Genomic DNA, 18,008 nt, shown 5'->3' with positions numbered 1-18,008 from the left:
GAACTGGTTGGCTCGCAACTGAAATCTTGTTCACTGAAAAATTTAGCTGTGCATCTTGGCAGATAAAGCTCAATACCCTGCAGGTTGATTAAAACCCCAAAGCTAAGAGTCTAGAGAAGTGGAGACATTGTTAGTTATAGTGTCAATCCTCTCAACTCTTTACTAAAGAGAGATATATAAATATTTTCAAATAGTTTTGAAAATAGAATCAAATACTTTTAAATAGCATTTAAAACTATTTTAAAAACAAGATAATTTAAAACACAGTTTTCTTGAAATGTTCTTTTTAGAACAGCTAGCTCTGACACCAATTGAAGGATCACTTGGTGAGCATCTTTCGGATGCTTCAAACATAATATTCTCCAATGAGCTGCAATAGATCCTGTTCTAAGAATGTTAACATCGACGAATTAAATCGAGTTTGGATTTAAGACCAAGCGGAAAATACTCTAAGCAATCCTTCGTGAAGAAACCTGTTATATTTGAAAATGATTTAACTTATGTAAACTGAATAAATGAAAAAAGAGTAGATCGATTTTTGCATTCATCAGTTCAGTTATGGTGACAACTGAACTGACAGATACTCTTGTTAACAGCTTGAAAACAACAGTTAATCAGTTAAATACATAAGATATGTTTATGGATGTTCGGAGACTTCAACTGCTCCTACGTCACCCCTTCTAGCATCTCGGGTCGAATTCACTAGAAGAATTTGATTTATATAACTACTTGTACAAACCCACTCAGCTTAGGAATTACCTACTGCCTAACTGAATTCCTAGCCTAGACTGAAGGCAGCACCTTCCAGCCAACACTTCTTTAACGTCTATATGTCAAAGACTACATACACAATTCTTTGTGCAAGACTGTATTTAGGTGGTGGTGAGAGTGTTTGTGTGTGTGAAAACTGAACAGGGATGTTCTCACACACTGAGGGAAATAAGCTTCTAATCTAAGCTGATAACACGTTGAAGTGTCCCTCTGGGCTGGTTGCTTCTTGTAAACTAATATGCAATATGTGAGGCCTTTTCTCTTTGTATCTTCACTCGCTCTGTTTTGGTATTCACTGATCTTGTATTTATAGATGGGAAAGTGATCGTACAGTGAGACTCGATTATTGTATCTGTTGCATCTTGAATTCGTTTCTTGGACTTTGTGTCTCGACTTTTCGAATGTCTTTTTGAAAGTTTGTCTTTAATGCTCTGATACAACGTTCATTATTGTCCTTTGACTGGAAAATTGCTTTGTACCTTTGTGTATAGCTGGAATCCACTGAATGAGTTTGTCTTCATCTACAACTGAAAGATTCTTAACTGACTCTCCAAACTAGTCAATTGAACTGATCTTCAGTTGGGCTAGTGAAATCAGTTGACTAGTCAGTTGAACCGATTTCACTTTCGTTCAGTTGTTCATTCCGGCTATCGTATCTAATAGGCATAGTACGCTGTGGTATATCCATTCTGTAGAAAGCCTAGTCTCCTAGAAAAGATGTATTGGGTATAATACATGTCTTCTCTCTGAATTTGATGTCTGACGAACTGGTCAGCTGGGCTTTTAGTCAGTTGAACACTCCTTCGGGTGGCCAGGCTTCTGAGGTTCTCCTGCTGAACCACCTATCAACTGGACAATCAGCTGAACTGCTCAATTGACATAACGGTTAGACTGATTTTTGTTTGTGCGATCAGTTGGGTCTTCAGTTTGCGATGTAAACAGCTCGTAATTGATCATAGCTTCTGCAAACTAATGTAAATTATTAGTAACACAAAATAACAAATTTTGTTAACATCAAAATCAAGATTGCGACTTTGAAAAGTTTCAACACACATTATTGAGTTAGTTGAACAGTTTTGGCTCTTTATATTCTTGAGTTAATGGGAAGATTAATTGAGTTAATTAATGTTGCATGACACTTGGTGTGCATTATGGGCTTATAAATAGTGTGTTCGTTTCCTCATTTCAAACATATGAAAATCTTATCTCATTCAAGTATTCTTTTGCATTTCATATTGTTAGCTTTTCATTTGGCCTCCGTTAAATCTCGTTGATAAAGTAAATGTACGTTTTCAGTTCGCCGTAGTAGTGTCTCGTGCTAAGTCACTGCTGGTTGTTCCGTTGTATCCTGGGAAACAGACGTCCAAGACGATCCTCGAAGCACATACAAGAGGGGACGAATCTGTTTAAGGACACTGTAATTCGTAAAGGCCTCGGTTTAGTTTACTTTAAGCTTTGCTATACTATGTTTTTTCACCATTTAATTAATTGATTTTTAGGAAAGTGGCTGTACTTTATCGTTCGACATGTTTTGCAACAAACTTAAAACAGATTTACTCATTACGTGATTTGTTTCAGATATGGCTACTGAAACCATCATGCAAAGAGAAACTGGTCATGTTCTCCCTACTATGCCGACTCAAGTTGTCCCTCATGTTACCCCACGTGCTGCTGCGGTTGCTATCCTAGCCAGTTACGGTGAAAAACCTGAAAAGTTCACTGGTGTTGACTTCAAAAGGTGGCAACAGAAGATGCTGTTCTACTTGACAATGCTGAACCTGGCCAGATTCTTTTCTGAGAATGCTCTTAACTCAAAGAGGGTGAGAGAGATGTTGAATCTGCTAATGCGGTGAAGGCATGTAATCATTCTGATTTTTTATGCCAAAATTATATACTAAACGGATTGGCCGATTTGCTCTACGACGTGTTTTGCGAAAAGAAAACGGCTAAAGAGCTATGGTTAATCCCTTGACAGAAAGTACAAAACCGAGGATGTCGGGGCCAAGAATTTTCTTGTTGGCCGCTTTCTGGACTTTAAAATGGTGGATTCAAAGCCGGTTATCACCCAAGTTCAAGAACTCCAAGTGATTTTTCACGAGATTCACGGTGAGGGGATGACTTTGAGCCAATCATTCCAAGTGGCTGCTATTGTTGAGAAGCTACCACCAGCTTGGAAGGATTTCAAAAATTATTTGAAGCACAAGCGCAAGGAGATGAATGTTGAAGAGCTCATTGTTCGACTTCACATCGAGGAAGGAAAGACGATTGTTTTCTCCTGTTGTTGCTGAAGCAAATGTTGTCGAGCATGGTCAAAGCTCGAAAAATAAAACCCTTTCCACCTCCAAAAAAAGGTTGAACATGGGACCCAATGAAGGCATTCCGAAGAAAAATTTCTCTGAAAAATGCTACAACTGTGGTGGTATGGGTCACAAGGCCTCTGAATGTAAGAAGCCGAAGAGAAACTGAGAGGCGAATGTGGTAGAGAAACATTTCTCAAGAGGTTTCGAACATGAATCTCTTTGCTGTAATATCATAAGTTAATCTGATGGGTTTGAACCCAAGAGAGTGGTGGATCGACACTGGTGCCACTCACCATGTTTGCTCGGACAAGGAGATGTTTGCTACTCTGAGGAATATGAGAATGGGGAAAAACTATTCATGGGTAATTCCACTACTTCTGAAATCAATGGTCAAGGGAAAATTGTTCTAAAGATGACATCTGGAAAAGAACTGACTCTGAACAATATGTTGTATGTACCTGACATCCGCAAGAACTTGGTGTCTGGGTTGTTTCTTAACAAGCATGGTTTCCGCATTGTCTTTGAGTCAGACAAGGTTGTTTAGTGGAAAAATGGAACGTTTGTTGGCAAATGTTATGTTTGTAATGAGTTATTCAAACTCAATGTAATGGTTATTAATCCCGTGATGAATAAAGTTAATATTTTTTCTTACTTTCTTGAGTCTTCTTGTTTGTGGCATGGTAGACTTGGACACGTTAATTATGATACAATTCATAGACTAATTAACAGGAAAAGCATTCATGCATTCCAAATTGATAAACAACACAAATGTGAAACTTGTGTTGAGGCAAAACTAACGAGATCATCTTTTTGAACAATTGAAAGAAATAATGAACCGCTTGATCTAATTCACAGTGATATATGTGATTTAAAAGGTGTACAAACTCGTGGTGGAAATAAATACTTCATTACTTATGTTGACAATAGCACAAAATATTGTTATGTGTATCTTCTTAAAAGTAAGGATGGAGCTATTGACAAATTTGTCCAATATAAGAGTGAAGTTGAAAACCAACTTAGCAAGAAAATTAAGGTATTAAGAAGTGATCTAAAGGTGAATATGAATCACTATTTGCTGAGTTTTGTGCTCAACATAGTATCAAACATGAAAGAACTACACCTTATTCTCCTCAGCAAAATGACATTGCAGAGAGAAAGAATCGCACCTTGAAAAAAAAGATGAATGCATTGTTATTAAGTTCTGGTTTACCACAGAACATGTGGGGGGAAGCTGTTCTAACAGCAAATGACCTTTTAAATAAGCTGCCTCGAAAAAAGCAAGATAAAATTCCATACGAGTTATGGAAAGGTACAAGTCCTTCCTACCAATACTTGCAAGTGTGAGGGTGTCTTGCCAAGATAGTAGTACCCACTCCAAAGAAAGTAAAGACATGACCAAAAACTCTTGATTACATTTTCATTGGATATGCTCAAAAAAGTAGCGTATATCGTTTTCTTGTACATAAATCTCAAATACCTGATATTCACAAGAATAAGATAATGGAATCAAGAAATGCTTCGTTCTTTGAACACATATTTCCATACAAATCTAAGGAAGAACCAAGTTAATCCAAAAGATTATATGAGACAATTGATAAAGAATAAGAGCTTGATCAAGATATTGAACCTAGACGTAGCAAGAGAGCTAGGAATGAGAAATCCTTTGGTTCGGATTTCATCACTTTCATGGTGGAAAGTGAACCTCAAAGCTTCAAGGAAGCAATGAGTTCTTCCGAGAGACTTCTATAGAAAGAGGCTATCAATTTCGAAATGGAATCTATTTTACAAAATCATACGTGGGAAATAGTAAATCTTCCTCTAAGAAGCAAACCACTAGGGTGTAAATGGGTTTTGAAAAGGAAAATGAAATCTGATGGAACCATATATAAGTATAAAGCCAGATTAGTAATCAAAGGTTACAATCAACGTAAAGAGCTTGATTAATTTGACATATATTCTCCTGTATCGAGAATAACCTCTATTCGTGTGATACTCGCAATTGCCGCCTTGCGAAATCTTGAATTACAACAAATGCAAATAAAGACAGTTTTTTTTAAATGGAGATTTAGAAGAGAAAATTTACATGGAACAACCTGAAGGATTTTCTGCGTTTGGACAAGAAAACAAGGTTTGTAAACTGGTGAAGTCTATATATGGCTTAAAACAAGCACCAAAAGAAATGTCACGAAAAATTTGATAAAGCCATGATAGAAAGTGGATTTAAATTCAGTAAATGTGACGAATGTGTATAAATAAAAATAACTGAAAATGGATGTCATTTTATGTCTTTACATAGATGACATACTTATCATTGGTAGTAATGATAAGATGATCAAATCCACCAAGAAATTATTGAACTCAAGATTTGACATGAAAGATTTGGGCTTAGCTGATGTAATCCTTGGAATTAAAATTCATAGAACATCAAAAGGGCTAATTCTAAGTCAGTCACATTATGTTGACAAAATACTTGAGAATTTCAATAAAGATGACTCTGCATTGGCTAGAATCTCGATAGATACCAGTCAACATCTATCAAAGAATCGAGGTGAGAGTATGTTTCAATTAGAATACTCTTGAGTCATTGGAAGTCTGACGTTTTTAATGAGTTGTACAAGACCAGACATAGCATATGCAGTAAGAAAATTGAGTAGATTCACGAGTAATCCAAGAGTTGAACACTGGAAAGCAATAATCAGATTACTAAGATACTTAAGGTCTACTCGTGATCACGGGCTGCACTATACCAGATACCCTACTGTTATTGAAGGATACAATGATGCAAATTGGATATCTGATATGAAAGACTCAAAATCTACAAGTGGATTTGTATTCAGTTTAGGAGGTGTAGCCATTGTGTGGAAATCTTCTAAACAAACTGTAATAGCCAGATCCATGACGGAATCTAAGTTTATAGCTCTTGACAAGTGTACTGAAGTGGCTGAATGACTGCGTCACTTCTTAGAAGATGTTCCAGGATGGGAAAAACCAGTGCCGACTATATGCATCCATTGTGATAGCCAATCTGCGATTGGAAGGGCACAAAATAATATGTATAATGGTAAGTATAGGCATATACGTCGTAGATATAATACCATTAGACAACTACTCTCAATTGGAGTTATCTCTGTTGACCATGTAAAGTCAAAGGATAATATAGCGGATCCGTTAACCAAATGATTAAACAGAGAGTTAGTTGTGAAATTGTCAAGGGGAATGAGGCTGAAGCTTATAGAATAAATTGGTGTAAAGGAAATCCCAACCTACGATGACTGGAGATCCCAATAATTATGTAACGAACCGTACTTTTCATACTTAAAATTTGCGGAAAAATTAAAAATTTTCTTGAATGTAAAAATACTTTCAATGTCTGCCATAAAATATCTCAACCAAGTCCCCCATAAGACATGGTTGTTCAAAATAACTAAAATAAAAATTTTCTCACAAAAGGTTTGCTCAAAGTATTTCCATCAAAATATGAAATCAGTGTAATTTAACTTTTGCATAAAACTTAAACATGGCGGTCCTCGGGTTTAGCCTCCCACTCAGTCTAAGCCTGCCCCTTGGTCACCACCTCCTGTCTCCTCATCAACATACTCACCTGCATCGATCAAGTCTAGTGAGTCTAAAGACTCAACACGTATAAAAGGGTAGTAACGAGTAGTACATAATAAAATCACATGCAACTTTAAAATAAGACATACATACTTAAAACTTGACTTTCGTATCAAAACTTGAACGTACGTACATACATACTTAGACGTGCCATGAACTTCTCTTAAACACTGGTACCAGGATTGCTTTGTAATGCACATGGGCTGTTCCCGATTGGGCTGTATCCCTCTCGGTTGTCCCATTACCCATTACTCATAGAACTTCTCCAGCCCAGGAACTGGAGCTTTTGCCTTCCCCAGGATTAGAACCCAAGACCTCCTGGACTTATATAGATCTTGGCAGCAATCCTGGTACCAGTTGATCTACTAGCTCAACTGGTACCAGGATTGCTGCCAAGATCTATATAAGTCCAGGAGGTCTTGGGTTCTAATCCTGGGGAAGGCAAAAGCTCCAGTTCCTGGGCTGGAGAAGTTCTATGAGTAATGGGTAATGGGACAACCGAGAGGGATACAGCCCAATCGTGACACCCGAAAAGTCTTTGAGAACATTTTTTTTTATCGACAATTAATCCATGCAATTGTTCTCAAAGACCATGAAGTTTCGGTTTTAATTTACAATTAATCATGACAATTCTATAAAACTTCTCTCCAACCAAGATGTAAGAAGGGGGGAAGAGGCGAAGATTGATGCACACCAAGAAGAGGAGAAGAATAGATGGAATGAGAGAAACAATCGAATGAGATGAAAGCAAACTAGCCATCGTGAAAACGATAGAAAAAAAGAATACAATTGATGATGACATTTTCTTAAAAAAATAGTCGATCAAAGTTAAAAAAAACCGCATACGATTAAGTGTTTGTGAGAAGATTAATGATATGTTGTATTTATTATTTAAATAAGGGCAAATATGAAATATGCCACATGAGACCTATTTGCCCAAATCTTCCGCCAACCTGAACCATTTTACCCAACCCGGTTGCGTAACGGTCTATTTTTTAGATCGCGAGTAGTTAATTCAAAATCCCCCATTTCCCCCGTTCACAATCCAGGTTCTGAATCGCAACATTGCCCTAAATTCCTCGATTTCCCGACTGCTCATCGCAAATGGCTGCTCATCCCCCGAAACCCGCGAAACTACCTCCCAAAACTCCCAAAAAGCAATGGTCAATCGACGATTTTGAAATTGGGAAACCCCTGGGCAAAGGGAAATTCGGCCGAGTTTACCTTGCTCGTGAAATCAAGGTAGGTGATCGCATTCGTAGTATATTGATTAACTGTTTCGAGATTTGAATACCTTTTTTATGCTCTTTGGGGTGTTAGAGTAAGTATATAGTGGCGTTGAAGGTGATATTTAAGGTACAAATCGAGAAGTACAGATTGTTCCATCAGCTGAGAAGAGAAATGGAGATCCAAACAAGCCTCCGCCACCCGAACGTTCTGAGGCTCTACGGATGGTTTCATGATGACGAACGGATTTTCTTGATCCTGGAGTACGCTCATGGTGGCGAGCTGTACAAACAACTGCGGAAATCACAGCACCTTCCCGAGAGACAAGCGGCCACTGTAATCACGATACCTTCTCGTTTTATGTTTGTGCCTGTGCTTCTGTATTTTTAATGGAGAAAATTTAGAATTTAACATTTGATCGACCGGGATTGTGGTATATAAGGGGGAATTTTCAAATTTGATGGCACACGTAAATGATATGGTACTTGAAGTATCTAAATTTATTGTGCGATTGAAGTGAAAAGAAGCTGTAGATTTCTAATTTTATGGAATGATTTAGTCAAAAGTTTATTAAAAACTGGGAATTTGAAATCCATAGAAATCTTGGGAGGGTTTTACTAGAAATATTGAAACCATCTCTTAAATACAATTTGTTTTTCTTTCATAAGGTTTGAATGGTATAAATACATTTTTGGTTTATGCATTTATGTGTTGTGTATACTTTGTTTTCCATTTATGTCAAATCTTGATTTTACTGATATCCTTTTATCTTACGAATTGATCATTAAGATCTCTCTTATAATGAAGAACATACGTTATGAATAGCATGGAAAATAAGAAATTCGGATACAGCTATTGTTTAATCCATCCAAGCATTTCTGAACTTGGGTTCTTCAGTTTCTCTTTAATTTCTAATACTGTACTATGTCATATCTACAACATGATTTTTTCTAATTGCCTTTTGACACTTGATGTTTTATTTGAAAAACAGTACATAGCAAGTCTCACCCAAGCTTTGGCATACTGTCATGAAAAGCATGTGATTCACAGGGATATCAAACCAGAAAATTTGTTGCTTGATCATGAGGTAACGCCCTTTGTCAACTAGTAATCCCAGCTTTATTTTCCAGAACAATTGCAACCACTTAGTTGGACAAAATGTCGTGCACACATAAATTGGGTGCAGTGGTAATAATTTAAATTACATAGTTTATAGACCGTGAATCAGGATGTATGTCATAAATATCAAATTTATGAACAGGAAGGTAGTGCATAACGGTTGTAAGGCAAAATAAAGTAGTGGAATTGTGGGACCATGGACTAATTCTGAATTTCCCCCTTTTATTTCGCCACAAAGTGAGAAATTTTAGAATCTCCCAATATTTGTTAACTTTGTGAATCACTCATAGGGTCGGCTCAAGATTGCCGACTTTGGTTGGTCAGTACAATCCAGAAGCAAAAGACACACCATGTGTGGAACTCTAGACTATTTAGCACCAGAAATGGTTGAGAACAAGGCCCATGACTATTCAGTGGATAATTGGACATTAGGTGTTCTTTGCTATGAGTTTTTATATGGTGTGCCTCCATTCGAGGCTGAAAGTCAGTCAGACACATTTCGAAGGTATGAAATAAGCTCTTTTTTTATTTACCTATTCGTTTCACAAATCTGCCATTGGATCGGGAGCTTATAATGATTTTTTTGGACCTATATAGGATAATGAAAGTTGACCTTAGCTTTCCTTCGACACCTGAAGTGTCTGCAGAAGCCAAAAATCTCATTAGCCAGGTAAATTAATGGCATTGATTTACTGTCACTTTCATGAAGAGATAATGACAATGTTAAGATTTTCTCAATCCTGACTGCTTTGACGGGCTTAAACTTGTGCAGCTTCTCGTAAAGGACTCATCAAAACGGCTTTCTCTTAAAAAGATTATGGAACACCCTTGGATAGTTATGACTGCCGACCCCATGGGAATCTGCCCGAACTAACACAGAACACCCTTTTCTATCTTTAAAATCCGGACTTTAAGAATCAACACGAAGAATCCTAGGTTGAAGGTATGAACTTCGCAACAAAATGCGACATTCTTTCATGCCAACTTTGCAGCGTCGTGTTTGTGTAGTAGATGCAAAGATGGTTTGTAAGAGGTAGAATTAATGTCATATGATGTATTTGTAGCCACGCTGTATGCTATTTAGATCAAAGCCGCAAATACCCAGTTTCATTTATCTTGTATCATATCATATTTTAAGTAAAAGATGACAATATTTAGCCAAAAAGTAATAATGATTATAATTTTATTATAATATGTGATATCCAATGTAATTTTCATTTTTTTAGACCTATGTTCAATTGAATATCTACTCCAGAAATTAAGCGAAAGATAATCATGCCTACCAATCTGTTGTAATCCGTGAACGCTTTTGAATGATTATCTTATGAGTTATGCCTCTTTAAAAAATTAAATAAATCATATTCTCTTTGTTATAAATTTAATAGTAGAAGAAGTGAGAATTAAGTTGTATCTTATTTGATTTAAAAAAAAAAAAGTTGTATCTTATTTCAACTAAACACCTTTATTTATAGGATAAGGGGATTGATATCCAAAATGAAGAGTACAATCATATCAGTTACCTAAATATTACATATATACAACACTCTTTCTAAGATAATTGATAGAGAATCCAATATTGCCTCATTAAAACATTATCAGTAAAAACCAGTGGGAAAAATCTGAATGAAAGAAAAAATGTACAACAATAAATACTTACTCTAATTTCAATCACCGAAAATCCTTTAATTGACACATCTCTATTTTATGCACTAATTTCTTGAATATCAATATGATAATGTTTTTTTTTTTTCTAATAAATCAGCTATATTATCGTTAGAGCGAATTTGTTGGACATCGATATCACCTTTACCTTGGAGTTTATGCATGTAGAAAAATGTTGACAAAATATGTTTTGTTCTATCCCCTTTAATATATCATCCTTTTAGTTATGCAATACAAGCAGCATTATCTTCGAATATAGTAGTTGGGCAATCTTTATTTGTCGGTAGTCTACATGATTCTTGATTATGTTGTGTAACTATATACATTCTCGACTTATTTCATGTATTGCAATGATTTCAGAATGATTTGATGATGTTGCAGTCAAACCTTGTTTCGTCGATTCCATGATTATAGCAGTGTCTCCTCGTGAAAACACATAAACTGTTTGAGATTTGGCTTTGTGTGCATCTAAAGATTGTCTGCATTTGCATATCCTCCTAAAGATGAATTTGATTTCGACAAATAAAATAATCTCATGTATGTTGTAATATGAAGGTATCTAAATATATGTTTTACAACATTCCATTGTCTTCGACTTGGAAAAGAGCTATATCTTGCTAGAAGGTTAACTGAAAAGCTATATCTGGTCAAGTGCAATTTGTGAGATATGATAATGCATCAATTACACTAAGACAAAATTGTTCAATTTGCAATTCAAGACAAAAATTTCTTTCCCAACTCTTTCATCTCAAATTCACCTTTTAAATAATTAGCAGTTTTTGTAAGCTCTTCTCGAGTCTCTATAAGATTTAGTTATCTACATACACTGCCACAATTGCAAAACCATATATCTTTAAAAAAAAAAAAAAACGCAAAGACACATAGCATCATTTGTATAACCTTCTAGTAGTAAATATTAACTAAGACCATTGTATCACATGCGCTGGCATTGTTTTAATACATATAATGACTTTTGCAACTTTATTGAGGAGATGGTCTTGGGGTTGCGTCATTTGCTCCTGATGGTTTATATGTTTCAGGGATTTTCATTTATATCTCATTATCAATTGAACCGTATAAATATACAATGACCACATCCGTAAGTCGCATGTCTAATGTTTTCGATACAACTAAGCTAATCAAGAATTGAGTAGTTTCATCCATCACATGTGAAAAAGTTTTTTTATAGTTGGTTCTACGTCAAACCTTTGGCTACAAGTCTGGCTTTGTATCTTACAAATTTTCCATTTTCATTTAATTTTCCTACAAACACCTATTTATATCATACATTGATAACATCTTTAAGTTTTCGAACTACGGGTCCAAACACTTCATGTTTCTCGAAAGAATCTAATTCGGTATGTATAGTCTCCTTCCATTTTGTCCAATCATACCATATTGTGGTTCAAGATCTTCGTTACCTTGCATGATATCAAGGGCCACATTAAGGGCGAAAACATCGTCAAATGTTTTATTACTTCGATCTCATATTTTATAAGACATCAAATAATTTGTTGAAATCTCGATATTTTCGTGTGATTGTGATTCTTCAGGAACCACATTATCCATATTTGATTCATTTATTTCTTTTATTGTATCATGTAAAATTGGGAGATTTAAATTCTTCTGTGTCTGGCACCTTTCTTTTCTGAGGTGCGGTATCAATGGCCTTATTGTCATATCTACTCTTCAAACATACTCAATCCAACAGGAATCTCATAAAAACAAAGAAATCCCACCCAATATGCCAAGAAACACTGATATGCTAAAAAAAACCCATATATATGTTATCGGAAAAAAGAAACAAATGTAATTTTGTATCAATGAAATATGTTTTTTTTAATAATGAGAGACAAATAATGGACAGAAAGAAATGCAGCCAAAGAAGAGTTGTTAAGTAAAAAAAAACTGTAATAAAATATATAGAATCCAGTTCGAACAAAGTGGAAGATGATTTCATAAAGGGTAGAGTTCAAATCTTCAATTCATCAAAGAAGACTGTTGCAAAAGCATCCATTTTCACCTTGGGCAATGACAGACCAATCTCCAAACCTCCTTCGAATTGCCCTGATTTGCTGAGTGACATGGACGGCCCTCCGTCGATGGACACCGCCTCATGCTTCTTCGGCCTCCCCCACCCGAAATCCACGTCGTACAGATTGAATTTCGGCGAGCCCGCCACCGAGAACAGCCGCTTTCCGAACAGAACCATGTATTCCGTGAACCAAGTGCCTGCGTCACTTATGATTTCATCTCTGTTATTCACCTTCTTGCTGATAAGGTCTCCGATCAACTTCACGGCTGTGAAGAACCCATCAGTTTCTTTCAGCTGCCGGTAGGTCGATGCTGTCTTGGCTAGCGCAAGGCAGTTGCCGAAGTAGCTGGAGGACAGCGGCGGATTCAGCCGTTCCCGGGCGTCAACCGCGAAGGAGAAGTGTTCGGGCTCGTCCGGGTCTACTTCTTCGCCAGCTTCTGCCGCTGCTTTCACTAAACAAGTCCACACATACGCAGCCGTTACGGTAAACGAGGATAGGTGGAGAAAATCTGGATTTTTTGACAGTACAAGATTCTTTAATCTCTGGATGTCGTTCTTTTGTAGAACATAGGTTGCCCGCACTAAGTTGGTGGGGAAGGTTAATGGGACAGCTTCAATCTTGATCTCTTTCAACTTGTTCCAGAAAATATTCTTCAGCCCGAGTGGATCTTTTATCACTGATCTGTCATAAAATGGAGAAGGAACACTTTGACTTGGAGCGAATAATTCACCGTCTCCACCAAGTCTGCAAACTGAAGCCCAGGCTTTAATGAATCCCACTATTGAACTCGCATCACCTATGGAGTGATGATTGCAGACCCCAATGCAGATACCGGAGCCTGGAAACAGTGTTATCTGAAGAGAGAGAAGAGGTACTTTATTGAAGCCTGATTCAGAATCGATGACGGGTTCTGGTAAGTCGGGAACAAAAGGGTAGAATTCATCAGCGATCCTGGATTCGTTTCCAGTCAGGTAATTGAAATCAGAAGCTTCATTCGACTCGGCTATGGTGACAGGAACTGCGTCCCCAGAAACATAGCGGAAATCCGGCATGCCTGAATTTAGAGGATACACAAGATTTCCTGCGAGGGGGAGATAATTCTTGAGAGTTTTTGAGAGTGATTTTTTCAGATTCGGAACAATCGTTTCAAGGAAATGAGATTTGGAGCATGGTAACTGGTAGAAGAGGAGACGCCGGATTGGGGGGAAGTGCAGCCATATCATGTCGAAGAATGTCACGGAAAGGCGTTGCTCCTTCGCCGAATCAGCTGTGGTGAGTGGCGCAACGCGACAGAGCTCGTGGATGGCGGCGGATTTGGGGATGGTTGAAGCCATGTAAGTATTCTTGGACTAACAAAGGCAATCTTCTCGTGCATATAAGTTATTTTCCACTTTCAGTCCAAAACCACGACATTTAATAGATTTACGCAATCTCGTAAAAAAAAATAAAAATAAAATAATAATAATAATAATAATAATACAAAAAAAAATTACTCAAAACAATGGGAAATATAACGGTTTATTCATTTTAGAGTTCTAACGATGTTTTTAAATGATAGATTTGATAAATTTTTATTGATTTATACAGAATCTCATATATTTGTAAACAAATTTTTGCGGATTCTTGTAGATTTTTTTGCAAAATTTGAATAAATTTTTTAATTTTTTTTATATAAAATTCTATAGATTTTGTACCTAATTTTAATATATTATTTTTATTAATTTTTTGAACTAATAATTAATTGACAAAGACAGCTTATTCAGTTTGAAATAATTTTTTAAAATTTATATTAATAAATTTACTTATTTAAAATTTATATTAATTTAAAATTTTGTAAACATACATACAAACACACACACACATACATATATATAATTATTTGTTCATATACCTTTTTATAAAAATATGATAATAAAAAGTTAATAAAAAAATTAATTTAATTTAACAAATAAATAATTTTATCTAACAAAAAATTACTATTATTTTTAATTCAGTGAGCCATTAAATTTTATAATTTGTTTTATCTAGTGTAATAATTATATTATAAATTCATAATCATAATTTTAAACGTTATAAAATTTCAAGAGTAGAAGTCATCAAATAAAGAAAGAAAATTTAATTTTAAACAACAAGTTTAATTTTTATTTTACTTTTTATCATGCTTGTTGAGAGGCTACTCAACTATTAAGGATTAAGATGTGTTTTTTGGATTATTTTTAATTATTATTTAATATTATATTTATTTGTAAAATCATAGATTAAAAATCACAAAATCAATTTAAAATTCAAAATTTTTTATGATATTAAAATAAAAAATTATTACTTAATAAGATGTTGTTAATGTAGCATAATACATTTTGTAGAAACTTATTAACTTCTCACAAAATGTTCTATGATATTAAAAATTTTATATGATCACTGCAAAATATGATTTTAATGTATGTGTTTGTATATATATTATTTTCTACTTATGTTTAGAACGTTCTGGGTCATTAGACTCACTAGGTTTGAATGTTGCATGTGATGATGTTATTGAGGGAAGCGTCGATGCTTGAGTGGATCAAGTCCGACAGTACACTCCCGAGTGCCTTTATTTTTCCGCATTAGCTTGATTTTTAAAAATTTTAGAAATGTTGTTAATGATTTGATTAGAGATTTTTATGTTTTATTTTGAGGATAGTTTCGATCATGTTAAGAGGTGGATTTTGAATTTTGTTAATTGACGATTTAGGGATTTTTATGCACTTGAGATTTTAAATGTTAATTTATTTTTATTTATGAAAATGTTAAGTTATTCTAATTGTGAATTTCAAAATTTGAGGTTCAATAAAAAAAATAGTAGTGTTTTAAAGTTCAAAAATAGTGGAGAATGTTTCAGTAATTTGCATCAAAGTATTTTCTAGCTCTGTATCTCCAAAATATCTTATCTCTAGTAGGAGAAGGAATGTTTGACATGTGTGAGATTAAGGGGGGCACAAGGCAGACCTTAAAAATAAAAGATATTTCAATTAACGATATCCAAATAAACACGGTATCAACAACCAACAAAATAAAACAAGATAGTCTAAATCAAGCATAATTGTGGCACGCTAGGCAATGATATATTTTTCAATAAATGAGGCACACACTAGTAGGAGAAGGAATGTTTGACATGTGTGAGATTAACTCTCTTGAAGCATGCGAGTCTTGTCTAAAATGGAAAATGACCAATACCGATGCCATTGGAAAAGAAAAGGAACCACGGCCTCATCAATGATCCAAACATATACTGAAGAATTTCCACATAATCTGAGAGATTGTGGGTAGATGAGACATATCAGTAGATAAAGTCGTCTCTATAGATAATGTTGATGATCCACTGACGAAACCCATGCCAAGACCATTTTTTGAGAAGTATCGTGAAGCAATGAGTCTAAAATCTACGGGTAGTTGGCTATAGGGCAAGTGAGAGATTGTTAGAATAGGTGTCCAGCGAGTCAATTTGTGGCTTGAGTTTTATTAACTCTTATGTCAAAACAGTCTTTATTTTAATAATATTTTATAGTTTTACCAAATCATGACATTTACTTTATATGTATACCCATGCAAGTTACATAGATAAAATCCTTGAATATGCAAAAGGTACCATGAGATCTGCCTCTCAATTTAAAATCATGAAACTTATTAGGAAGTGTATTGTATATTCTGTTAGAATCAAGCGCTTACCACTAGGCCAAAAGCTATAGCTGTTAGTAAAGGCGCAACTATATTTCTTTATAATTGTGGCAGCGCAGAGTGCACCTACTTAAGTGCTAATGGGTCGGGCTGTTAGGCCACGAATCTAGGGAGGTGTGTGTCTATCTGCTGATGCTGTCTCATATCCCATAGAGATCAGTCTTATCTTTTTCTACCGTCGGCCCTGTCCCCAGCAGAGACAGTATTACCCCTTAAGATCTGGTGTCACTTTTTTACGACCTACTCAACCAACCAGATCAAGGAGCGCAACGTTAGCAGCTTGACGCATGAGAACTTCTTGGGAGGTCAACCATACCAGTACTACTCTCACTCATGCACGCTTAACCCAACATACTCTAAACATGTTCCTAATCGAATCAGCTGTCTAAAATAAGGATATAAGTATCTTGAGCTTGATATTCGCATATGTATGTAAACCTCATGTTTCATTAGTAAGGACATGGAGATGTCCATTCATACAGATGGTTGATCATATTGTGATGTACTGAACAATCCTCCTTCAGACTGTTGAAGTGGTTATTATTTATCGAGTTCAATAGTCCACGGTTATGGTTGTACACCATTAGTCTTTTGACCCAAGACAATGAAAGGGATCGTTTAAGGTGCCTGAAATGCGCAACGGAAGTTTCAAAATTTTTATAGCAAAAACCGAGCATCCTAAACACTAAGATTTGTAGCAAATACAATAAAACACAAAATGACATTCATAGTGTGTTTAGAAAAATTACTTATCAATCACAAGGATTGATGTTTTGGCTTCAACCAATTTGTAAACGACTTGGCTCTTGAAGGTAGACAATCTACAAGCTTCCAACACCACTCCTTGCTCAAATGGACTCCTTCCTTCAAAATTAGGTCCACCACTAACAAAGTAGAACCACTCTAATTTTGCACCAGAAAAATTAGAGCATTTTTTATTGAGAAGACTAAGCTTTCCTCAACCATTGAAGAAAGAAAAAATGGAGAGGATATACAAGGAAATTTCGGCCAAGTGCATGTGTGAGGAGAGATGGATGAGTTGTTTTGGTTGTGCAAAAAGTTGAAGCAAAAACTTGTATGTGCATGCCATGCCATTAACTCAAAAGCTGTCTCCAACCCTTCACCTCCCAAGCATGCAATTCTATTTGGGCTTGTAACAATTACAAGGCTCATGGACTTTTATTTAAATGTCTCAAACATATTTGAGTCTATTAAATTTTACTTGATTTTACTCTAGCCCACTAATTTAATAATTATTTCTAATTGGGCTCTACAAGGCCCATTGTTGTTTAATTAATTCAACACTTGAATTAATTTAATTATTTGGACTCTACTAAGTCCACTAGTATTTAATTAATTCAACACTTGAAGTAATTTAATTTAGTCCATAATAATGTTTATGAAAATCACAATTTTCAAATACATTATTTGCTTGACCAACTTTTAATTTATGAACACTTCCTCAAATTAAAAAATCAAATTCCCCTTATAGAAGTCATACTCTTAATTTTCATTTATGCTTATAAACTTCTTTATAAGACGTTCAACATATTGAACTATTTTA

At 35.4% G+C, this 18,008-nt stretch overlaps 3 protein-coding genes across 4 annotated transcripts; 2 read left to right on the top strand and 1 right to left on the bottom strand.

The window, feature by feature from the left end:
* The first annotated feature begins 2,351 nt into the window (after positions 1 to 2,351).
* Positions 2,352 to 3,615, top strand: LOC140840858 (uncharacterized). Its single transcript, XM_073208020.1, has 3 exons — positions 2,352 to 2,620; positions 2,747 to 3,038; positions 3,334 to 3,615. Exons 1-3 carry the CDS (start codon positions 2,352 to 2,354, stop codon positions 3,613 to 3,615), a joined length of 843 nt encoding a protein of 280 aa, XP_073064121.1.
* A 4,033-nt stretch (positions 3,616 to 7,648) lies between these two features.
* Positions 7,649 to 10,168, top strand: LOC140841443 (serine/threonine-protein kinase Aurora-3-like). Of its 2 annotated transcripts, none has more exons than XM_073208863.1 (6): positions 7,649 to 7,928; positions 8,031 to 8,249; positions 8,905 to 9,000; positions 9,323 to 9,537; positions 9,630 to 9,702; positions 9,805 to 10,168. In XM_073208863.1, exons 1-6 carry the CDS (start codon positions 7,791 to 7,793, stop codon positions 9,904 to 9,906), a joined length of 843 nt encoding a protein of 280 aa, XP_073064964.1. In that variant the 5' UTR covers positions 7,649 to 7,790; the 3' UTR covers positions 9,907 to 10,168. The 2 variants fall into 2 exon arrangements, with proteins under 2 accessions (XP_073064964.1, XP_073064963.1); XM_073208862.1 differs by having other exon boundaries at positions 7,652 to 7,928; positions 8,007 to 8,249; positions 9,805 to 10,165.
* A 2,416-nt stretch (positions 10,169 to 12,584) lies between these two features.
* On the bottom strand, positions 12,585 to 14,197 carry LOC140841442 (phenolic glucoside malonyltransferase 1-like). Its single transcript, XM_073208861.1, has one exon. The coding sequence runs from the start codon at positions 14,062 to 14,064 to the stop codon at positions 12,667 to 12,669; it is 1,398 nt and encodes a 465-aa protein (XP_073064962.1). The 5' UTR covers positions 14,065 to 14,197; the 3' UTR covers positions 12,585 to 12,666.
* Between the last annotated feature and the right edge of the window lie 3,811 nt (positions 14,198 to 18,008).

This window comes from Primulina eburnea, chromosome 9 (assembly GCF_022965805.1).
Source record: "Primulina eburnea isolate SZY01 chromosome 9, ASM2296580v1, whole genome shotgun sequence".
NCBI classification, from domain to species: Eukaryota; Viridiplantae; Streptophyta; class Magnoliopsida; order Lamiales; family Gesneriaceae; genus Primulina; species Primulina eburnea.
The sequence above is the reverse complement of the archived record's forward strand: the minus strand, read 5'-3'. Positions and strand labels throughout refer to the sequence as shown.